This window comes from Tiliqua scincoides, chromosome 7 (assembly GCF_035046505.1).
Source record: "Tiliqua scincoides isolate rTilSci1 chromosome 7, rTilSci1.hap2, whole genome shotgun sequence".
Classification (NCBI taxonomy): domain Eukaryota; kingdom Metazoa; phylum Chordata; class Lepidosauria; order Squamata; family Scincidae; genus Tiliqua; species Tiliqua scincoides.
Window position 1 is genome coordinate 73,102,352 of NC_089827.1, and position 21,877 is coordinate 73,124,228.

A 21,877-nucleotide genomic window follows, 5' to 3' on the forward strand; every position below is an offset into this window, starting at 1 on the left:
TTTAGCAAGGCCTGCCAAGATTTTGGACTGACAATCAGCCTGAAGAAAACACAGGTCATGGTTCAGGATGTAGACTCACCTCCCTGCATTACAATCTCTGAGCATGAACTGGAGGTTGTCCATGACTTTGTGTACCTTGGCTCAACGATCTCCGACACTCTTTCTCTCGATACCGAGCTAAACAAACGCATCGGTAAAGCAGCTACCACGTTTTCCAGACTCACAAAGAGAGTCTGGTCCAACAAGAAGCTGACGGAACATACCAAGATCCAGGTCTACAGAGCTTGCGTCCTGAGTACACTTCTGTACTGCAGCGAGTCATGGACTCTTCGCTCACAACAGGAGAGGAAACTGAGCGCTTTCCACATGCGCTGCCTCCGATGCATCCTCGGCATCACCTGGCAGGACAAAGTTCCAAACAACACAGTCCTGGAACGTGCTGGAATCCCTAGCATGTATTCACTGCTGAAACAGAGACGCCTGCGTTGGCTTGGTCATGTCGTGAGAATAGATGATGGCCGGATCCCAAAGGATCTCCTCTATGGAGAACTCGTGCAAGGAACGCGCCCTACAGGTAGACCACAGCTGCGATACAAGGACATCTGCAAGAGGGATCTGAAGGCCTTAGGGATGGACCTCAACAAGTGGGAAACCCTGGCCTCTGAGCGGCCCGCTTGGAGGCAGGCTGTGCAGCATGGCCTTTCCCAGTTTGAAGAGACACTTGGCCAACAGTCTGAGGCAAAGAGGCAAAGAAGGAAGGCCCATAGCCAGGGAGACAGACCAGGGACAGACTGCACTTGCTCCCAGTGTGGAAGGGATTGTCACTCCCGAATTGGCCTTTTCAGCCACACTAGACGCTGTGCCAGAACCACCTTTCAGAGCGCGATACCAGAGTCTTTCGAGACTGAAGGTTGCCAATACAATACAAAGCAGCCTCCACCAGTGCAATGCTAGTTATGTCAGCAGGGGAGGGTGTTAGCATTGGGCCAACAGTGCAGGTACAGGGGATTGGAACTGTCGCAAGGGCACAGCTCCTCCGCCCCCAGACTTGATTCAGATTGGGGATCCCACAGGTACGATTTACTGGGGGAAAAACAAGTACACCAGGGTCTGGCCCTTCAGAAATGCCCACAGCATTGATGAGAACATAACACTTCATATGTTGACTGTTTACTTGGATCCTACTACACTGTCTTCTTTTGCCTATACACAGCTTCTAAAAACTGTCTTCCCTTTTGTTTTTGGATGACAAAAATGGTGCACAGGAATCCCTCCAAATGGATCCATTCAGCGCTGCATGTGGATAAAGACCATCATGTCTTCACATGTTTTGTTCACTATTCAAGAATGGGGCAGATGGGTTTTTACATTTTTCTTAGTATACATTTACTGATTCCCAAGTTACTGGCAGAGGGGGGGTGGGGGTGGAGAACAGTGTGTATACAGTCTGCCAAAGATAGTTTACATGGGCAAATATCCATGCTGGCATCCTTCAGTCTCGGAAGACGATGGTATCGCGCTCTGAATAGTGGTTCTGGAACAGTGTCCTCTACAGTGTGCGAAGCCTGGGTAAAGTAGATATGGAGGATAGACTGTTACCCATGCAGCAAATCCCCCCTCTCAATGTGGCTGAAATGGTCCAATGGGAAGGCAGAAGCCAGTATGGTTGGTTCCAGGGACAGACTGATGTAACTGGGATGAGCAACTGGAATGTAACTGGGAGGAGCAAAAAAAGTCTCATGTAAATTATAAGTGCAATGAAAAAACTCCGAATACAGCCGTGGCTTTAGATCTTATTGAGTGCTGGCTGCTGTCTTCAGGGCTATGTGATTCCATGGCTTAGGTTCGTTCAGAAGGCATTAGACTTCTGGCTCGATTCTCCCCTTGTTGACACCAAAATGCTTTGATTCTGAGTGGGGGGAAAAAGATCATGTCTCTGTGGCCTTCCTTCAGCCTCTGGATCCTGGGGGGCGGGGAAGTGTCGCCCTTCCTCTCAGAGCAGTGGCTCTCACTGATCCCAACATATCCAAGCAGCCTTTCTGAGGCCAAGGCCAGGGAGATAACAGCAGGGGAGAATGGAGTGTGCCAATCGGTTGGTGACTGCATCTGTATGCCGACCATCACCTTGGGATGGATTAATTTTTGATGGCGCTTGGTCATGCGATGCAGAGAGTCAAGTCTCCTTCCTGGTTATCGACAGGGAAACAGAGGCAGCCTACAGGTCTTCTCTCTCCCAAGTCCTGGGGAGAATAGGGACTAGGGGAATAGGGAATAGGGGAGTCTTGGGAATAGGCATGACCTGCTTTGGATGCCCTCCTCCAGGTGTGAATGTTGAGCTTCTTTGGAGCTGTGCTGAGGCTAAAAAAGCACAATTCATAGATTTAAGGGTGAGGTGGGCAACAGAATAGTAGCTGAAAGCACTATAGGGACATTCTTGCTTATGGGGGGACGAGATCCATAGGCAAGGAGGAATCATGCTCATTCTCTCTCCCCCCTGCTGTTCTTGCATCTGCGATGGTACTACCTCTGGTTCAGTGGCGTAGCTAGAGGGGGTGCAAAGCACTAAGTTTTGCAGGGAGCCCCCCCCCGTGGCCGGCAAGCGGCCCCCCCTTTGGAGCCATTCCGGGTGGGGGGAGCATAGGGGGAGCATTCTGGGGAGGGGCCGCCTGCATGCGTCGGTGAGGCTCCCTGCCAAACTGAATGCTCTGCACCCCCTCGAGCTACACTGCTGCTCTGGTGTCCAAGTGTCCAGCTGCTCTGTGGGCTTCCCACCTGTAGCTGCTGCCAGCAGGTCAACGACCCTTCCCAAACGGGATGCTTTGGTTCTCCCCCCAAGTGAAAGGGGCGTGTGAAATGAGAGGGGCAGCCAAGGGGGTGCTTTCATCCCAGGGTCTTCTGAATCACACAAGCTAGAGAGAGAGAGAGAGAGAGAGAGAGAGAGAGAGAGAGAGAGAGAGAGAGAGAGAAGCCTGTAAGGGGGTCGCCTGGCACCTCATGGTGGGAAAGAGGAGCTGAAAGGGCAGCTCCCCCCCCCGCCCTCCCCCAGGCACGCCTGCCGGAGAAGCCAGGAGGAGCGGTGCCTCTGGTCACCTTGGCACTCAGCGGGAGCGTGGCTGGCATCCGGCTGCATCCAGGCTCTCTGCTCCCCGGAGCCCACCCTGCTCGACGCCCTGCCCCCCCCATGTTTGGCTGATGCTCCAGCGCATCATGCACAGCGCGCATCTCGCAGCATGACAGGGGAGAGGAGGTTTCCTAGCAGCAGGTGCGCTGCCCGCCTGCCGACCTCGGAGCTGGCAGCCCAGGGGGCCGGGCTGGCCACCTGAAGATGGCCAGGCGAGGCGGCGGCGGCGACACACCGGTCCTTCTGGGCTGGGCGCGGGGACCCCCCCGGATCTGCGCGGAGCCCGGAGGCAGCTGCGGAGGGGAGCGCCCGGGCTGGGGGAAGAGGAGCCTCTCTCTCTCCTGCCACTGAGGTAGCGAGGGTGGGGGGCGAGCCTGTGTGTGTGTGTGTGTGTGTGTTGGTGTGCTTGTGTCTCTCTCTCTGTGTTTGTGTGTGTGGTTCCATTTGCTGGCCAGTCCATAGATGAGCCCACAGGTACCATCAGGGGTGGGGAGACATCCGCTGCCATCATCAGGGATGGGGCTGGGTGTGCCCACCACTCCACGTCCTTTTCTGGGGAGGGGGGAGCGCAGAGTGTGTTTATCAGCACTCCCCCCCCCCCCAGCTCAATGCCTCCTGTCGATTTCTCACCCTGAAAGACAAGCACTTGACACGTCCTTGAAAACCCACATTTTGGGGGACCAGGCAGCGTGACCTGGGGGTGCAAAGTGGGAGGGGGGCTCACACAGAAAGAGAGAGGTGGAGGGGGAAGGGGTGTGGATCCTGCATTTGGTTTGAGCCCTGCCTGAATCTGTGTGTGTGTGTGTGTGTGTGTGGGGAGGGGTGGGCATTTAGAGGAAGAGTCCAGATCGTCACAAGGGGGGGGAGAAGAGGGAAGGATGAGGAAGGGAAGTCATCTGATAACAGGCGAGGGAGGAGGAAGGTGGGAAGGAGGGGATCTCTTCCCCTCTGACACTGGCCCAGGAAACCCGTGGTGGGGCCACAAGGTTTGTGGGGTTGTGTGTGTGACGGTGGAGCAAGTTTCTCCTGGCTGGGGGGTGTGTGGGCTCGCACAGTTCTCAAGGAACTTAGGCTACAATCCTATCCACACTTACCTGGGAGTAAGCCCCATTGACTGTAATGGGACTCACTTCTGAGTAGACATGCCTAGGATTGGGCTCAGCGGCTACAATTCTATCCACACTTACCTGAGAGTGAGCCCCATGGACTAGAATGGGATTTACTTCTGGGTAGACCTGCATAGGGTTCGGCTCTTCAGGAGAAGGCTGGCAGGGCTCAGAGCCCAAGCCCCTGCATGCCTACTCGGAAGTAAGTCCCCTTATAGTCAATTATATTCGGTTTGAGCTTTGCCTGAGTCAGAGTGTGTGTGTGGGGGTGGGGGGTGGAAATTAGAGGAAGAGTCCAGATCATCACAAGCGGGGTGGGGGGAAGTCCTCTGATCACAGGAGATACCTTCCTCCCAGGTAAGCGTGGAGAGAATCGCAGCTCAGATCCGTGGGAGGGGGTGGCTGCGAGGGCAGGGCTGGGAGATGCCCCTTCGGTGCCAGGGAAAGAGCAGATCGTGAGGAGAGTAGCAGGCGGGCAGGGCAAGGGCAGGGGGCAGCCGGGCTGGAGGGCGGTGGGGATGAAGGCCAGCCCTGGGATGCCTGCAGGAGGCGGAGGGCTGGGGATGGCCGGGGTCAGTGGCGTAGCTGGGGGGGCAGAGCGCTCGGTTTTGCAGGGAGCCTCACCGCAGGGTGCAAGCGGCCACCCCGCCTGGAATGGCTTGGAAGGGGAGGGCGAAGCGCCCTTGCACACCCCGGCGAGGCTTCCTGCCAAACGTAGCGCTTTGCCCCCCTCTGGCTACTCCACTGATCCCCCGCCCCTTCCTCAGTGGGGAGGGTGTCGGGGGGCATCAGTGCGGTGAGCATCTCCCCGCCCCCAAGGAGGGCGCCTGTTGCATGGCCGGTGCCTGATCTTCTCTCAGTGGGTGGGTGCCAGGGGGCATCACCTGCTGCCTCCCCACCAGGAGGGTACCTGTTGCATGGTGGTGTCTTGGAGGGGGGCGTCAGGGGGCATCAGCTGCTCCCCCCCAGGAGGTGCCCGTTGCATGGCCGGTGTCTGATCTCTCAGTGGGTGGGTGCCAGGGGGCATCACTTGCTGCCCCCCCACCAGGAGGGTACCTGTTGCATGGTGGTGTCCCGGGGGGGGCGTCAGGGGGCATCAGCTGCCCTCCCCCCAGGAGGTGCCCGTTGCATGGTTGGTGTCTTAGTGGAGGGGGCGTCAGGGGGCTTCCGCTGCCCTCCCCCCAGGCGGTGCCCGTTGCACGGTGGCGTCTCAGCGGGGGGCGTCAGCGGGGCGAGCACCCTCCGCCTGACGCGCTCCCTCTCCCCGCAGCCATGCCTGAGCCGGAGAGATGGGCAAGCTCGAGGACAACGAGAGGGTGATCCTCAACGTGGGGGGCACCCGGCACGAGACGTACCGCAGCACCCTGAAGACGCTGCCGGGCACCCGCCTGGCGCTGCTGGCGGGCGAGAGCCCCGGGGAGGAGCCCCGGCCGCCCCCGCCGCCGCTGCCCGCGCCGCCGCCGGCCGCCAACCCGGGGCCGGGGCCGGGGGCGGGGGCGGCGCTGGAGCGCTGCTGGGGCGGGCGCGGGGGCGAGTTCTTCTTCGACCGGCACCCGGGGGTCTTCGCCTACGTGCTGAACTACTACCGCACGGGCAAGCTGCACTGCCCGGCCGACGTGTGCGGGCCGCTCTTCGAGGAGGAGCTGGCCTTCTGGGGCATCGACGAGACGGACGTGGAGCCCTGCTGCTGGATGACCTACCGGCAGCACCGCGACGCCGAGGAGGCGCTCGACATCTTCGAGGCGCCCGACCTGCTCGCCGCCGCCGAGCCCCCCGACCAGCCCCCGCCCGCCCCGCGCCGCCCGGGCCTGCAGGACGCCGCCGCCGCCGCCTCCTCGCCCTCCTCCGCCGGCGCCGCCCCCCTCGACGGACGCTGGCGGAGGCTCCAGCCCCGCGTCTGGGCGCTCTTCGAGGACCCCTACTCCTCCCGCGCCGCCAGGGTAAGTCTGCGCCCGGGGGGGGGGGTTCTGCAGGGGCCCCAGGCCTGCCGTCTCCCCGTCCGGAATGGCTCCAAAGGGGAGAGGACACCGCCCAACTCGGCGCTTGACACCCCCCTCTAGCTACGCCACTGGCTGGCATCGCGCCACTGACCCTTTCCAAACAGCATCCTGTGGGCATCGACCCGCCTGCACGCCTGAGCACGCCTGAAGGGCATTAACTCTAGATCCGTGGTTCCCAAACTTTTTCGCACCGGGACCCACTTTTAAAAATGGTACTCTGTTGGGACCCACCTGGGTTTACCAGACTTTTAGATCTAGAAAGAAATAATATTGCTAACAACAACCAGAAGAAAGACCTTCAGACATTGATCTCTCTGTATTTACGCATGCTTGCAAACTGCAGGAGCTGAGCTCTTTGCAGGGGTAATTAGCAGCCACAGTATCTGATTTTTGAATAGCCTCAGGGCTTGAGGCAATTCGTTAGCTGATCTTTCCAACATCCTTTCGCGATCCACCAAAAATCAGGTCATGACCCACCAGTGAGTCCCCACTCACAGTTTGGGAACCACTGTACTAGGCAACAATGGGGTAGAATACATGTTATTGTGATGGGCTGACAAAGAACCAGGGGTGGTCTGTGCCAATCCACTGCCCAGTATGTGCATCCCCAGTGCACATCATTGATGGTGCGCACTTTTGGGGTCTACTTGCCCATCTGTGAAAAGCGCCTACCACTCTCCTAAGTACCCAGTCCTGCCATCTCCACCAGTTCCTTAATGCTTGACTCCAAGCTTTCCCTCTGCTGACCACTACAGGCAGTGGCAGTGCCAGACATATAGGCACTGAGCACCAAGGGAGAGAGGTTAGGTCCAGCCCTTGCCCTCTTTACTTAGGTCTCTCCTTTGGCATTCCTGGCCATTGCTGCCACTTTCTGTAATGGAAATGGAATGAATGCTAGACTCCCAGCAAGTCCTCTGTTAGGCATTAGAAAAAGTGGTGACATCAGATGCTGAGGGACATCCTCTTCTTGCACTGGACTGTGTGAGAAGAGAATGGAGTTGGTCCAAACTCAGTGGACGTGGGGTGGTGATGATGAGTGCGGAGTACCCTTCGCCAACTTGCTGCCTCCCCAAGTTTAGTGTCTGGTGTGAAGTTTTCAACTCACATCATCGATAGGCCGGTGCTGCATAGAATGTCCTCATAGGTAAGCCTGCTTCACACTTGTTTCATCCCAGACTTGTTGATGGCGACATGCTCTCTGTGAGGTGCGAACTCAAGGTGTCCGTGTGGAAGCTCAGCTGGGTATTCACCAGACTGAAACAACTTGCTAGTAGTCCGGAATAGAAAAGTGCTGAGAATCTTGTAGCAACTTCCAGATGCAGGAGGCAGAGAGACTAGATCTCCTGCATAAGAGTGTGATTTAGGGCCCAATCCTATCCAACTTTCTAGCGCTGATGTAGCCATACCAATGGAGTATGTCTTGGAGGCCTCCTTATAAGGGAATGTTTGTTCCCTTACCTCCGGGCTGCATTGTGGCTGCACTGGTGCTGGAAAGTTGGATAGGACTGGGTCCTCAGTAACCATAACCCAACAATAGCCAGCCTGAGTGGCTCCAGTGGTGGGTGACTTGGGGTAGCTCGTCTCAATTCTCTCTGTACATCTACAAGTGTCATCTTAGGATGGTCATCTTAGGGCATATACTATATGTGGAAAATTTTTTACTAGAATAGCATTTCTAGTTAGATTTATCATAAAGATGACCTCAGTTGTGTGTGGTCACCATTCCTAAGTCAGGATATTTTTTTCCGTGCATGGAACGGTCTTGGTGGTATGTACCAATGTGCAACTGAAATGCCCAACTTTAAGGAAGTACACCACTGAAAAGCAATGATGGGAAAGCAATCAAAAACCATGCCCTTCAGTAGCAAACCCCTACTAACTGGGTAAGAGGCACTTTTTCAAGTGGGTGTCCTCTTTTTAGCAGGGAGAGAGTAACTGGCCCTCCTCACCCCAGCAGTGTCTTTTCTAGTGGCTGTCTGCTGGTATTCTTTTGCATCTTTTTAGATTGTGAACCCTTTTGGGACAGGGAGCCAGTAGTTGTTTGTTTGATTTTCTCTGTAAACCGCTTTGTGAACTTTTTGTTGAGAAGTGGTATATAAATACTGTTATTATTATTATTTATATTATTAACAACAACTAGGTATTTCTATACCGCCTTTCTGGTCATCAGATTACTCCTCTGACTTTATTCAAGGCCATTTACATAGGCAGGCGTTTCTAAATCCCGCAAGGGGATTTTTACAATCATAGAGGTTCTCTCTTTCAAGAACCAACAACATTCCAGATGGATCTTCCTAGTTTGGTCTCACTTCTGGCCTCCAGTTCTCCCACGCAGGCTGACAAGCAGCTCCATCTCTCACATGGAGGGCAGCCAAGACGCTTCTTGCTCACACCAAGAGCAGTTGGAATCACTCAGCTGGGCTTGTCAGCTGCTTCAAGGTCTCGCCATTCTCAGCCGTTCAGGGAGCTGCCGGTGTCCTTGAACTGGCGACCTTCTGATATTATTTTCGGGCTAACGGAGGCATTAATAAACAATTTATTATTATTATTATTATTATTATTATTATTATTAATAATAATAATAATAATAATAATAATAATGATGATGATGATGATGATGATGATGATGATGATGATGATGATGATGTTGGCATCCTTCAGTCTCGGAAGACTATGGTGTCACGCTCTGAATGGTGGTTCTGGAACAGAGTGTCCTCTCCAGTGCGCGAAGCCTGGGTAAAGTAGGTATGGAGGATAGGCTGTTACCCATGCAGCAAATCCCCCCTCTCCACGTCGCTGAAATGGTCCAATGGAAAGGCAGAGGCCAATACGGTTGGTTCCAGCGGTGTTGCAGGAGTTGCCAGAACGTGACTGTGTTCAGCCATGAACTGCCTCAGGGACTCCGGCTCTGGATTTTCCTGGAGGTTGACTCTTGAAGCCTTTTCCATAACTGGATGTAGCCACAAGGCAGTGGAGGTTTGGGATCAGAGTTTTCCTTCTCTCAGATGAGCTGCCTTCCAAGGCTGACGAGTCCCATCTACCCGGTGGCTGTTTAGTCGCCTCTTACGACAAGTACAGCCAAACTGAGGGCCTATTCTTATCCCCAGCCCCAGAGGTATAATAATAATAATAATAATAATAATAATAATAATAATAATAATAATGGTACACACATACTTAAAATCACCTGTTTTCTAGACTGTAGCAATCAGGGTTTTTTATTTGTGAGATGCGTGGAAAAGGTCTCATGAAAGGCACGCTGTCAGGATACCTCTGAATTCAATGCGGAAATTCAGCAATCTAGATTATGCTGCCTGCACTGATCTTACCCTTGGCCCCTCTGTGGATCTGTGGAGATAACTGCAGGCTGAACATAAGAACAGCCCCACTGGATCAGGCCATAGGCCCATCTAGTCCAGCTTCCTGTATCAAACGGTGGCCCACCAAATGCCCCAGGGAGCACACCAGATAACAAGAGACCTCATCCTGGTGCCCTCCCTTGCATCTGGCCTTCTGACATAGCCCATTTCTAAAATCAGGAGGTTGTACATACACTTCATGTCTTGTAGCCCGTAATGGATTTTTCCTCCAGAAACTTGTCCAATCCCCTTTTAAAGGCGTCCAGGCCAGATGCCATCACCACATCCTGTGGCAATGAGTTCCACAGACCAACCATGCCATGGAACTGAAGCATGCCATGGAACTGAACTGGGGGAGGGGGAAGGAGTGGAAGTGCTGAAACCATGCCTCCAGCCCCCCAAATTCAAGTGCCATCAGGAGGTGCATAGGGAGAAAACATGGGTGTGCTGTCTTCAAGAACCATCACATGGATGTTAAATGCTGTTTTGGGGCCCTCCTTGTTTGAATGAACACAGGTTGCATGAGTTATGATGACGTAGTTACTCTGAACTTTGGTTGATTTATTCTGTCGTTCGTAGCATTTTATATAGTACTTTTAACTCCAAAAGTGTTTTACAGCCTCCAGCTTGTTTTGCTCCCATAATATGAGTGTGATACTGACTCATCATAGGCTTAAACTTTTACTACTGCCTGTACTGTACTGTACCCTGCACTCAAGGGTTTAGTATACTGGCTCACAAAGTATGTTATGCACAGATAGAACATAACGAATATATAGAATATACATCAGAGAAATACACTTCCGTCTGTCAATGACTGCATGTGCTGCTAAAAAATGGATGTGAACAGTCTGGAAATAAAATACTAATTCTGAATACTTGTATGTAGAATACATTAACATAAGAAGAGCCCTGCTGGATCAGGCCCATCCCATCTAGTCCAGCTTCCTGTATCTCACAATGGCCTACCAGATGCCCCAGTGATCACACAGACAACAAGATGCCCATATCCTGTTGCCACTCCATTGCATCTGGCATTCAGAGGTAGGCTGCCTCTAAAACCCAAAGGTTGCATATAGTCATCATGGCTCGTAAACTGTGATGGACATTTCCTCCAGAAATCTATCCATTCCCCTTTTAAAGGCATCTAGGGCAGGTGCCATCAGCACATCTTGTGGCACGGAGTTCCACAGCTTAATTATAAAGAAATATATTCCTTTCATCTGTTCTAACTCTCATGCCACTCAATGGTAGTGGATGTCCCCCGCTTCTGGTATTGTGTCATAGAGAAAAGAAATTCCTGGAGTCCCAGGTGGCGGCGGTGGCCATGGGAGCCTTTGCTCAGCTTCGGCTGATTCGCCAGCTGCGACTGTACCTGAGCTGCGCGGACCTGGCCACAGTAACCCATGCCCTAGTGACATCTAGATTAGACTATTGCAATGCGCTCTATGTGGGGCTGCCTTTGAAGACAGTCCGGAAATTACAACTAGTACAGTACGCGACTGCTCGTGTGGTGGCTGGGACACATCGGTTTGACTCTGTCGAGCCGTTGCTCCGGCGGCTACACTGGCTGCCGGTTCTGTTCCGGGCCCAATTCAAGGTGCTAGTTTTGACTTTTAAAGCCCTTTATGGCTTGGGTCCGGGGTATTTGAGGGACCGCCTCCTTCCCTACAATCCTGCCCGTGCTCTTAGATCATCTGGGGGGGCCCTTTTGACTGTGCCGCCACTAAGAGATGTGAGAGGGGTGGCGGCCAGGAAGAGGGCCTTCTCGGTGGTGGCCCCCGAACTGTGGAATAGAACTGCTCCCTCGTTGCTAACGTTTCGGTGTGGACTGAAGACCTTTTTATTTCAAAAAGCTTTTAATTGTTGACAGGCTGGCTGGTGTTCTTGCTTCTTGCTTTTTCTATGAGAATCCACGGGGTTTGTTTGTTTTTAGATTTTTTAAAATTATTGTTAATTGTTTTTAATGATTGTTTTTCATGTTGTACTTTTAAATTGTAAGCCGCCTTGTGAGCCCTTCCTTGTAAGGGAAGTGCCCCACCCACTAATAATTTTGATCATTCTCTTCTGCACCTTTTCCAGTTTCATTAAGACATGAGCAGCCCAATCCTAACTAGTGCTAGCTCAGCATGGCTTCATGACCTACGCTGTATCTAGGGCTGGAATTGAGCAGGCTGGAGGTCTCCTTGGGGTAAGAGAACATTTGTTTAAATGTCCAGTGGGAGTTTACCTGCTTTGGGTGCTGTTTCTACGTTCAGTGCAGTGCAGGAGGGCGCAGGCCTTCTGGCCAGTGCAACCTGCTTACTGGGTGCCACAAACATGCTTTATGGCGCTTTTGCAACACCCTAGGCCAGCGCAATGGCCACTGTGAACAAAAGAACATAAGAAGAGCCCTGCTGGATCAGGCCAAAGACCCATCTAAATCCATCTTCCTGTATCTCACAGTGGCCCACCAGATGCCTCAGGAAGCTGTACTGTTACTGTTGGCATCCTTCAGTCTCGGAAGACTATGGTATCGTGCTCTGAATAGTGGTTCTGGAACAGAGTGCCCTCTCCAGTGCGCGAAGCCTGGGTAAAGTAGATTTGGAGGATAGACTGTTTCCCATGCAGCAAATCCCCCCTCTCCACGTCGCTGAAATGGTCCAATGGAAAGGCAGAGGCCAATACGGCTGGTTCCAGCGGCATCGCAGGAGTTGCCAGAACGTGACTATGTTCAGCCATGAACTGCCTCAGGGACTCCGGCTCCGGATTTTGCCTGGAGGTTGACTCCTGAAGCCTTTTCCATAACTGGATGTATCCACAAGGCAGTGGAGGTTTGGGATCAGAGTTTTCCTCCTCTCAGATGAGCTAGAGACCTGCATCCTTGTGCCCTCTCTTGCATCTGGCATTCTGAGGTAGCCTCATGACTTGTACCCTGTGATGGATTTTTTCTCCAGAAATCTGTCCCATCCCCTTTTAAAGACATCCAGGCCAGATGCCATCACCACATCCTGTGGCAAGGAGTTCCACAGACCAATTACATGCTATGCTGGCAGAGGATACAGTTTGGATTATGCTGTAAGACTTTGGGCTACTGAGCAGAGACAACAAATAATAGGAATGCATATAACTCTTTATGGGCTGCATGTGTGGACTTGTTTCTCATTTGATCAGTGTACCTTTGTGAAACCACAAGGCAGATAAAGCAAATTAAGGTCTTCAGCCTGCCACCAAATTATTCATGTGCACGTAAACTTGGTCTATGAGATTCCTGTCCTAAAAGCCCCTTCTTAGTAGGACTTGCCCATTTGAATTATGTCAGAAGTTTCCACTGAATGGCTTTGGTCACATATGCCTGCCTCACTGGGAAAAGGAGGGGAGGAAGATGAGGTTAATATTCCTGTACTATCTGACGCTCCAGTCGTTTTCATGTGGGAAGTAGCACTAAGTTGTCAGAGCTGGCAAAGAGGGTCTCCTTCTGAAAGACCTTGGAGGCGGCTATTTTGCCGTTTAGTTCTCCATCTTTTACAGATCGGACTGATTGTTGTCAGTGTGGTGTGATGAAATGAACTGTGTTCAACATGAACCAGAAAGAGATAGGAAGTACTGCTCAGCCGTGAGGTTCATTGAAGGACTTGTGACAGTCCCTATCTCTTCGCCTCACTGGTGGCAGCCGCACACCAGTCTCTGTTCCAGCAGTCTCCAACAATCTCTACTTGGTCCAGCAGTCAGTCAGTCCATCAGTCCACTCGCCAGTCCGTTAGCCCATCTGCCCGTCTGCCAGTCCTCTTTCCTCCAAGCCCCTTCCTTCTGCTCTCTCCAACCTCCTTCTTTCTTCAGCCACACTCTCTCCATTCTCCAGGTTCTGCTTTTATCCCTGAGGACCCTGCTGCCTTCAAGTGGCTCCAACTGTGCAGCACACTGACTGCATTCTGAGGCCCTGATGGTAACCCCGTGCTTCCCAGATCTGTCAGAGCAAGCAGCCACTGTTGACACTACACCCCGTTTCCTCGAGGGATCTTGTGCGTTTTCACTACGTTAAGTTTATGAAAAACTTTTAAAAAAAGATTCATAGAGTTATCAAGAGAATGAACAAAATAAGGACTGTAGGACTTTGCTGTTAAGATTCCAGTCACTAAACCGGAATGTCCATCCGGGTAGAATGCTTATATTTAAACCTTCTTCCATGCCCCCCCCTACAGTGACACCAATCCTGTGCACACTTACCTGGGAGTAAACCCCACTGCACATGGCGGGACTCATTTCTGTGCAGACAAGTGAAGGATTGCCCTGCCAGTCATTCTAAGTCCAAGTATACTTACTGATGTGATTCAAAGTTGAATTGTGAAAGTTCAGTATAAATACTGGATAAAAGGAATTGGTTAAAAAAAAATAGCAAATTGTAATGTGGTAGTTCTGCCTATTATGCGTGTGTGTTGAAGCCCTTAGTCCATTTTGCCTGGGTCCAGTGGAGTAGCTAGAGGGGGGTGCAAAGCACTAAGTTTTGCAGGGTGCCTTACTGCAGTGTGCAAGTGGCTCCTCCACCTCCCCTTTGGAGCTATTCCGGGTAGTAGGAGCAAAATGGAGGCAATTCCTCCCACTGCCTGGGTCTCCTGCGCAGCAATCTCTTTCTGCGTAGGAGATCCAAGCAAAATGAACTAAGTCTTTCCCACATGTATACTCTTTTATGGAAAATACCATGGATTTTTTTGGGTGTGTGTGTGTGTGTGTGTGGTTTGCCATTGGCTATCTTTTTTGTTTAAAAATCACTGTTATAAGTAGTAATTGGTATGATCAGAAAGAAATTACCTACTTCTACAGCCAGTAGTATAGCAAGCCTGGGGCAGCTGGTGCAGGCCGCCCCAGGTACCAGTCAGACAAGGGTGCTGTGGGGCCACATTGCTTGCCGTTCTTGCACCCACTGGTGAGAGTATGCGAAAATCTCTGAACGGAGGTGATCTAGAGTCAAGCTATTGCTTCTAATGCAATGCAATAGCCTGGAAGGTTGGGGGTGTGTGTGTGACATGATGACATCATTATGTCACCCCCAAACATTATGTCACCCAGGTCTCTGAGCTGCAGAAAGTAAGCCGTAGACTAGGTGGTGTAACCTGTTGGGAGACCTCAGCCGCTATAGCATGTAGTAGCTGTATTTTTTTGTGCACCCTTCTATGATCTCACTAACTCTGCCATCTTGGACTTCCATTCAGACTAGCCTTTCCCTTTTATCTGGGCCTTAAAGAGTACATGGCAATGGCAAAAGCCTGTAGGGAGATATTTGGTAATGTGTTATCACTGACTGCTTCACCTGCATTTAAGTATGACCATCTAAACACATCCTCCTAGTGCACTTAGTTCTTCTTCTGCTTTCTAACCCATGTTTGTGCTTCAGCAAAACTGTTGGAATTTTGTCCCTAGTGCAGTGTTTCTCAAACTGTGTGGGTCATGAGTGGGTGGGTCTGGGTCACGTAGTACCTAGCTCTACCACCATTGAAAATACAGAGCTGAAAAGACAGGGTGCAGAGCTGCGAACCAGGGTGGGCTCCTGGTGGGAGAGAGTAATGGTACTTTGTCCTGAATAGGTGGGAAGATGGGATGCTGGACAGGGGAGAGGGCTGTGTGGTTGGAGAAGGATTTAAGCCCGTGATCCGCTTTGACCTTCGAGCTATGCAAAATAGCAGCATGAGCTTGCTGTGTAATGGGACCTTTGGCTGATTGTGGCTTGGGTTTGAAGCCTGAATTGACAATGTCACTTCGAGCAATGACATCCAGGTTACTGAAATCACTTCTGGTGGGTCTTGACAGATGGTCATAAAAGTGGGTCCCAGATCTAAAAAGTCTGCCCTAAAGAATGTAGCTGTGATTGACAGACTAGGAGTACACTGCCATCCTATGCATCTTTACACAGAAGTAAAGTGATCAGGATTGCAGTTCTTTTTGCTGTCACCCTGACCTTCATGTTTGTGTCTGTGCTGAAAGCAGTCCTATGTTCCCATATCAAGTAGAATCCCTGACACAGGAGGGGATTCCATTTCTAAAATTATGCACATACAAATGTGCGCATTATCAGAATGACCCTAGTTTCAACTTTTTTTTTTTAAATTTCTAGATCCCAACGCAATCCAAGCTTTATGTAGCAAGATCTCAGTCCCAAATACTTACCAGAGAGTAAAACTGAGCACAAAGAGACTGAAAGCCCAATCTACTACTCAAAAGTAAGTCCCTTTAGAGTCAGTGGGACTTACTCCTATGTAAGTGAGGGAAGGATTGCAGCCTGCTTGTGAGAACAACCTGCAAATTGCACTGTATGTGTGACAGAAGGCTGAATGTGGTTTTCCACTTGTCCTTGTGTTAGTCATTGATTTCACAAGGTGACTTGTGGCGCAGTTTCTGATTGAATGTGAAACCAAAGGAGCATGCAATTATATTAAGATATCCTGATTTAGATGGGAATTCTAGCATCTGTTTTATTTTCTGCTTTGGATGAATGTGACCTTGGCCTTAGTCTTGCTTGTACATTTCTGATGGCAACACTACCTAGATACTTTCTCTGATCTTCCTTCCTTTTTGTCTGACACGGACTTAGCCCAGGTGGTTTGAATTTCCCATTTAAGAACTGCATGGGGAACTGTTGGTGGAGGGGGGACAGAAGGGAAAAAGTTCCTCTTTCTTGGTGGGGGTTTGTCATACCATGTGAGAAGTAACCATGCCCATTATGGGGTTGGGTGACACAGATGCTTTCTGTCAGACTGGATTGGTCAAATCACCAAGGAAAAACATTTTAAACTAAGTCATTGGTTTAGTGCTAAATTTCCCCTGTATTGCTTAGAATGATACTTCCTAAAAATGCATATTGATTGGTTGCTATAACCATAAGGACATATATTAATGGCCTGATCCTATTGGATTGGGGTTGCCAGCAGAGCATACGTTCTAACGGTGGAAGCAGTAGGATCTCGGTAGAAATGCCTGAATATGGCATGCAATGAGCAACGTCACATTGCTAGTGTTGCAGGTGAGGAGGAATTGACATCCACCGGGATGTAAAGGAAGCTTTGGAGAGTGAAACAACTTTCTGAATTAAGGCTAATTTGCATAATTACCTTAGACAAACTCATTAGAAATATACTGATAATTATGAAGCCCATAATTCACAAAATAGTTCTAAAGACTTTCAGTGCTTCATCAATGGCAATTTTTAAAATGGTGTAAGTGACTAGACTAGGGGTGTCAAACATAATGCCAGGGGCTGGATGCGGCCCGCAGAAGCTTTTGATCTGGCCCTTGGGCTCTCAGCTGCTGAGCAGTGCTGAGGTATCACTACTGAAAGGGTGGACTGCATGATAATTGGGCTATCCCATATCTTGAAATACGATCAAGGTTTGTTTATTTTCTCTTTGCAGCTGATGAGTTCCTAAGTGAGAAAAAGTGCTTATTTTTGGTTTTGACCTGTTTAATGACATCACTTCCTGCCTAATGACATCACTTCTGGCTCTCAGCAAGCATCATGAATGCTTATTCTGCCCACTTATTCGGCCCACTGTATGAAATGAGTTTGACATCCCTGGACCAGACCCTTATCTATAGGTTCATTGAGCAGGTAGCAGAATACAGTATATAAAAGTGTCTCTATTAACAGTTTGTAAGGTTGTTGGAGATGGATTTATGAAGGTGACTGAACCTCAATGGATCAAATATATGAAGATGTGGGTAAAGTGTGGGCAATTGTTGCAGGAAAAATAGACGTAATTGCTAGTTCGAGGACCACAGCAAGTCATACTCCTGTTTCTTGTTTGTTGCTTTCATAGGTTCCAAAAAAATCTCCCAGAGAACTTCCATATGTGGTCAACCTTGAATAATAACATGTAAACGTTTCCCTATTTTTGAAGGCTTCCTACTCATGCTGTATTTATTAGTTTTTCAAAGCTACAGACTTATTTGTGGTTTCCAGTTGTTGCTTTACTATTGAATGAATCTATGCCATGCATAATTGAAATATTCTAAGTGCAGACAGGGATTCAGTAACTGTAAGGCTTAGAAGAGGCTCGTATTGAGAGCCAGTAGCCAAGATTGGGCACGTTACCCACCCTCTATGCCACCCATGTTGTGTCTCTGCTGGGACAACCTATACATGACTTTAAGCTCATTGTCCTTGTATGTGCTTTGTGGGTGTGGAAATAGCAGCTATAGCTGGATAGCAACTAATCCAGATTGGAACTGTGTTGTGGGGAAGAGGGATGCTTAACCATTTTTTTCCTGAAGTCCTGATCCAAATCAGGATTTCTCATGGCTACCATTTGCCACAGGAAGAAAGCTGCCCCAACACCAATGGCAGCTTCCCTCCCAAGAAAAATAGCTGCTGTGAGACCTCTGATCCTGATTGGTACTGCAACAGGGGGAAAGGGGTGAAACACTATTTTCTTATGCCACCATCTTGATCTGGGTTTAGCTTTAAGCTTGGCTCTGCGCATTGATGTGCCACCTGGGGGGTGGTAATTGTCAGCTGGCCCCACAGTTCTCTTACGGTTCATCTAGGTCTAGGAGAGCTGTCCCATCGGTTGGGGCAGTTTGTCACTAGGAGCAGTAACATCAGACTCCACCATGCCTGATGGTCTTCTCTGGAACTCCATCTTCAGCCTAACTCTGTCCATACTTCTGCTTCTGGTCCCTCAGGGCTTGGTCTACTGACCCCTGCCAGGTAGGTCTGTGCATTCATTTTCAAAACGAACAGAAATGAAAAGGAATGCACTTCACCCACTTCCATTTGTTTTGCTTTGAAGACAAATGCAACAGTGACCGCATGCCTTTTTAAAGGCATCATAGAGATTCAGTACAAGGAATCAATTTTATACACAATTTTAGAAAGGCATGTGTCTATTTCAATGACAGAAACCCAGCAGCTTTTCTACTTCTTGCAACTTCTGTGTTTTCCCATCTGATTGGTTTAAAATTTTCAGGCATTCTAATACTCCTTGCAGCATTCTTATACTCTAATACTCCTTACAGCAACTGTTACCCTGCACATGCCAGATCTCATCTGATCTCGGAAGCTAAGCAGGCTCAGGCCTGGTTAGTACTTGGATGGGAGACCACCTGGGAATCCTGGGTGCTGTAGGCTTATACCATGATCTTGGAAGCTAAGCAGGGTCAGGCCTGGTTAGTACTTGGATGGGAGACTGCCTGGGAATACCAGGTGCTGTAGGCTTATACCATAGTCTTTCGAGACTGAAGTTGCCAACCATTAATACTTCTTTAAGGTATGTCCATGTCTGTGATACATTCAGATGCACAAATATCTTATTTCAAAGGAAATCAAAACAGGTACCCAGCTGATACAAGCTCTACATCACTTTTAATGGGAAAGACGTAGTTTTCCATTAAACTCAGTTTTGATGAGGGGTGAAACTAATATATACAGTAGCTCCCCCCCCCCCCCATATCCATAAAGGAAGCATACAGTAAAAACCTAAACTTGTTGCTGCTAGAGGAATGCTAGAGGGGCCAATAGTGAGAACACGAACAGGAATCAGAGTCTAACATTCTCACTGTCTTTCAGATTCCTCTTCACACGCTTTTCCGGGAACACAATATTGAGTTGATCTTTGGATTTCCATTGGTGCAATCGTGGATTTAGTGGATCCAATAAGGGCACAATCCTAACCAGGTCTACTCAGAAGTCCCATTTTGTTCAATGGGGCTTACTCTCAGGAAAGTGTGTTAGGATTGCAGCCTGAGTATTTTCCACTTTTACCATGGCCGAAGAACTTGTGTGTAAGGAATTTCGATATGGCTCAGTCAAACCCTGCCTCTCCCCCACCTACATGTACACATAGGGATGTGGACAGAGAGCATACTGAGACTTTAAGGGGAATGGGAAGTCTGTGTGTACCTTCCATACCCACATTCAGCCACCCTTCTTAAATGTGCTTGAACTGGCTGCAATGACTTGGGGACGGACCTTGGCTTCCTCTGTTCCCTAATATCCTGTTGCGCTACCTGTATGTGTACCTGTATAATCCTGCCTCTGAGTGTATGTAGGTGGGAGATGGAGAGAAAACTGGGCTCCACTGAATTCACTAGGCTTCCCTGAATGTGATTAGTCTGTGGAACTCCTTGCCACAGGATGTGGTGATAGCATCTGGCCTAGATGCCTTTAAAATGACACTGGACAAATTTCTGGAGGAAAAACCCAACGTGGGTCTCAAGCCATGATAGGTATGTGCATCCTTCTGGTTACAGAAGTAGGCGAGCTCAGAATGCCAGGTGCAAGGGAGGGCACCAGGATGCACATACCTGCATCTGTTTGTGTCCAAGGCATCTGGTGGGCCACTGTGAGATACAGGAAACTGGATTAGAAGGGCCTTTGAGCTCCAGCGGAGCTCTTCTTATGTTCTTACATTCTAATCCTATCATGCGCCTGATCCGACAGTGCAAACAGACTGCACTGAGCATGCTTTTTGTGTTCTGTCAGATAATGGATATTAACGGGTCCCCAGGAAATAAACAAGGTGAGCATCTCTGCCAGTTTGTAAAGAGAAACCTGTTCTATGTGTTTCGAGAAACTCTATATTAGAACATCTATTTGAATAAGCAGTGTATGAGGATAAACCAACATTCAGCTTTGCTCTTTAGTGTCAGTTGTGTTGCAAAGAAATGAAAGGTGTGTTTTTTTTCCTCCCAGTTTAACCACAAGTGTGACAATACAGCACTTCTGATGACATTTTTATTCCATTTTATGCGTGCTTTCCGAGGGTGGTGCGCATAATTTTTTTGCAGTAAACGATGTCGGCTGAAATGCTGCTGGAGAGAACGACAGTCGGAGGCTTGCCTGACACCTGTTGCTTAATCAGTTAGTGGCGCAAGAGAAATTGACTCAGGCAACCAAATTCTTGGCCGGTCTCTGCCGTGATGCGTGGAAAGGTCTAATAAGGTCCTTTGATTCACAGCCTAGCACTTTGTTGTGGTTGTCTTTGCGATTGTTCTGTTGTCCTAGGTGTTAAGCGACCATTGGATTATCGTGAATGCTACTTATATGGAGAATTCCTTGTCTCAAGAAAAAAACATTTTTTTTTTCTCCAGAAGGAAAATTTCTCCCTGGCCGGCATCTGCATTTTCCCCCCTCTAGAGCTTTTCTGTCTACTGCTCCTCCTGTTTCCATGGAAACAGGTCAGCTCCTTGTTTTCATTGAAAACAGCATCCCTCTGCCATTTAGGAATCTTCCGACACATTTTCTCCATGGCGTTGACATAAGTGTCGCACGGACGATGTGCACTGTCATTTCAAACGGTGATCGCACGTGCAACATGTCCACGGTTGATGGGAGTGCAATCGTCTGGAGAAGCACCTCGAAGCAGTGTGTGATTCAGTCCTCATTTGCATGAGTCTTGCTGGGAGCAGAAGTTGACTCCGAATTATAATGCTCACATATGCAGCTATCGATAAATCAAGTGTGGGCTTCTTTTTTTTCCCCTCCTTTGGAAAGCTTCGCAGTCAACATTCTGTTCGTCTTTCTTCTGGTGAAACAGACAGGGTGATCTCACACATTTTTTTAAACACGTGTTTACGCTTCAACATTTTAAAATAAAAGAATGGAGAGCTTCTCTGGAAATGGGATGTATGTGATGTGGTCTTGGTGGCCTCTGGCTACGATAAAGCGATCCATGAGAATTCTTCTGAATTGGATTCTGTCGCCATAGATCTCCCTGTGTGGCATCAGCTTGTAATGATGGGGCACATCAGAGGGTCAAATGGGTTGGAAAAATCCCATGTGCTTTGTTGCTCAGGTGCTTAGATATGTAATGCTGGAACTTTGATTTTTTTCTTTGCTCCTCCTTCATGCCAACATTGTTTTTAGAGGATGAACTGCCATGCTGCCATTTCTTCACAACCGTGGATGTGGATGATCCATGCTGTTTAGCCAGGATCTAATCTCCCTGCTCAAATGCCAGAACAAAACAAAGCCCCGAGTCCTCTAGAGCTGTGCTGGAACCCCCTCCACGCTTGCTGACATTTTTCTTGACATTTGGAGAAATCAGGGATTTCAAGGGGTGGCACGTTAAAATACGCGTATCTCTTGATATTGTTGATGTGTCTCTCTTTCAGATGGTTGGCAGAACTAACACATAGCACACTGCTAGCTGATTCAGGGTATCAATGTATGCTGTATCCTGCATGGGCAGGGCCCTCCTTGAGCTAAGGGAACCCTGGTAGTCTTTTTGCTGGCACAACTCCAGAGAGGTGGATTCAGGCCAGGAAGGACAATAGGATATCTACCTGTCCTATTTGCCTGTTGGCAACCTTCAGTCTCGAAAG

The 21,877-nt window shown here is 49.6% G+C and overlaps 1 protein-coding gene and 1 pseudogene across 1 annotated transcript; both read left to right on the forward strand.

Annotated features, from left to right (window-relative positions):
• The first annotated feature begins 5,516 nt into the window (after positions 1-5,516).
• Positions 5,517-19,199, forward strand: LOC136657585 (potassium voltage-gated channel subfamily C member 2-like). The gene is made up of 2 exons (XM_066634505.1): positions 5,517-6,167; positions 19,122-19,199. The coding sequence occupies exons 1-2, from the start codon at positions 5,517-5,519 to the stop codon at positions 19,197-19,199; spliced, it is 729 nt and encodes a 242-aa protein (XP_066490602.1).
• On the forward strand, positions 18,565-18,682 carry LOC136657832 (5S ribosomal RNA; annotated as a pseudogene).
• Positions 19,200-21,877: the final 2,678 nt, after the last annotated feature.

What these genes read in the sequence shown, in the direction of transcription:
- LOC136657585 (XM_066634505.1), top strand. Translation starts at nt 5,517, where the DNA reads ATGGGCAAGCTCGAGGACAACGAGAGGGTGATCCTCAACGTGGGGGGC. An exon ending in ACTCCTCCCGCGCCGCCAGG is followed by an intron (nt 6,168 to 19,121) that starts GTAAGTCTGCGC and finishes ACTGTCTTTCAG; the next exon opens with ATTCCTCTTCACACGCTTTT.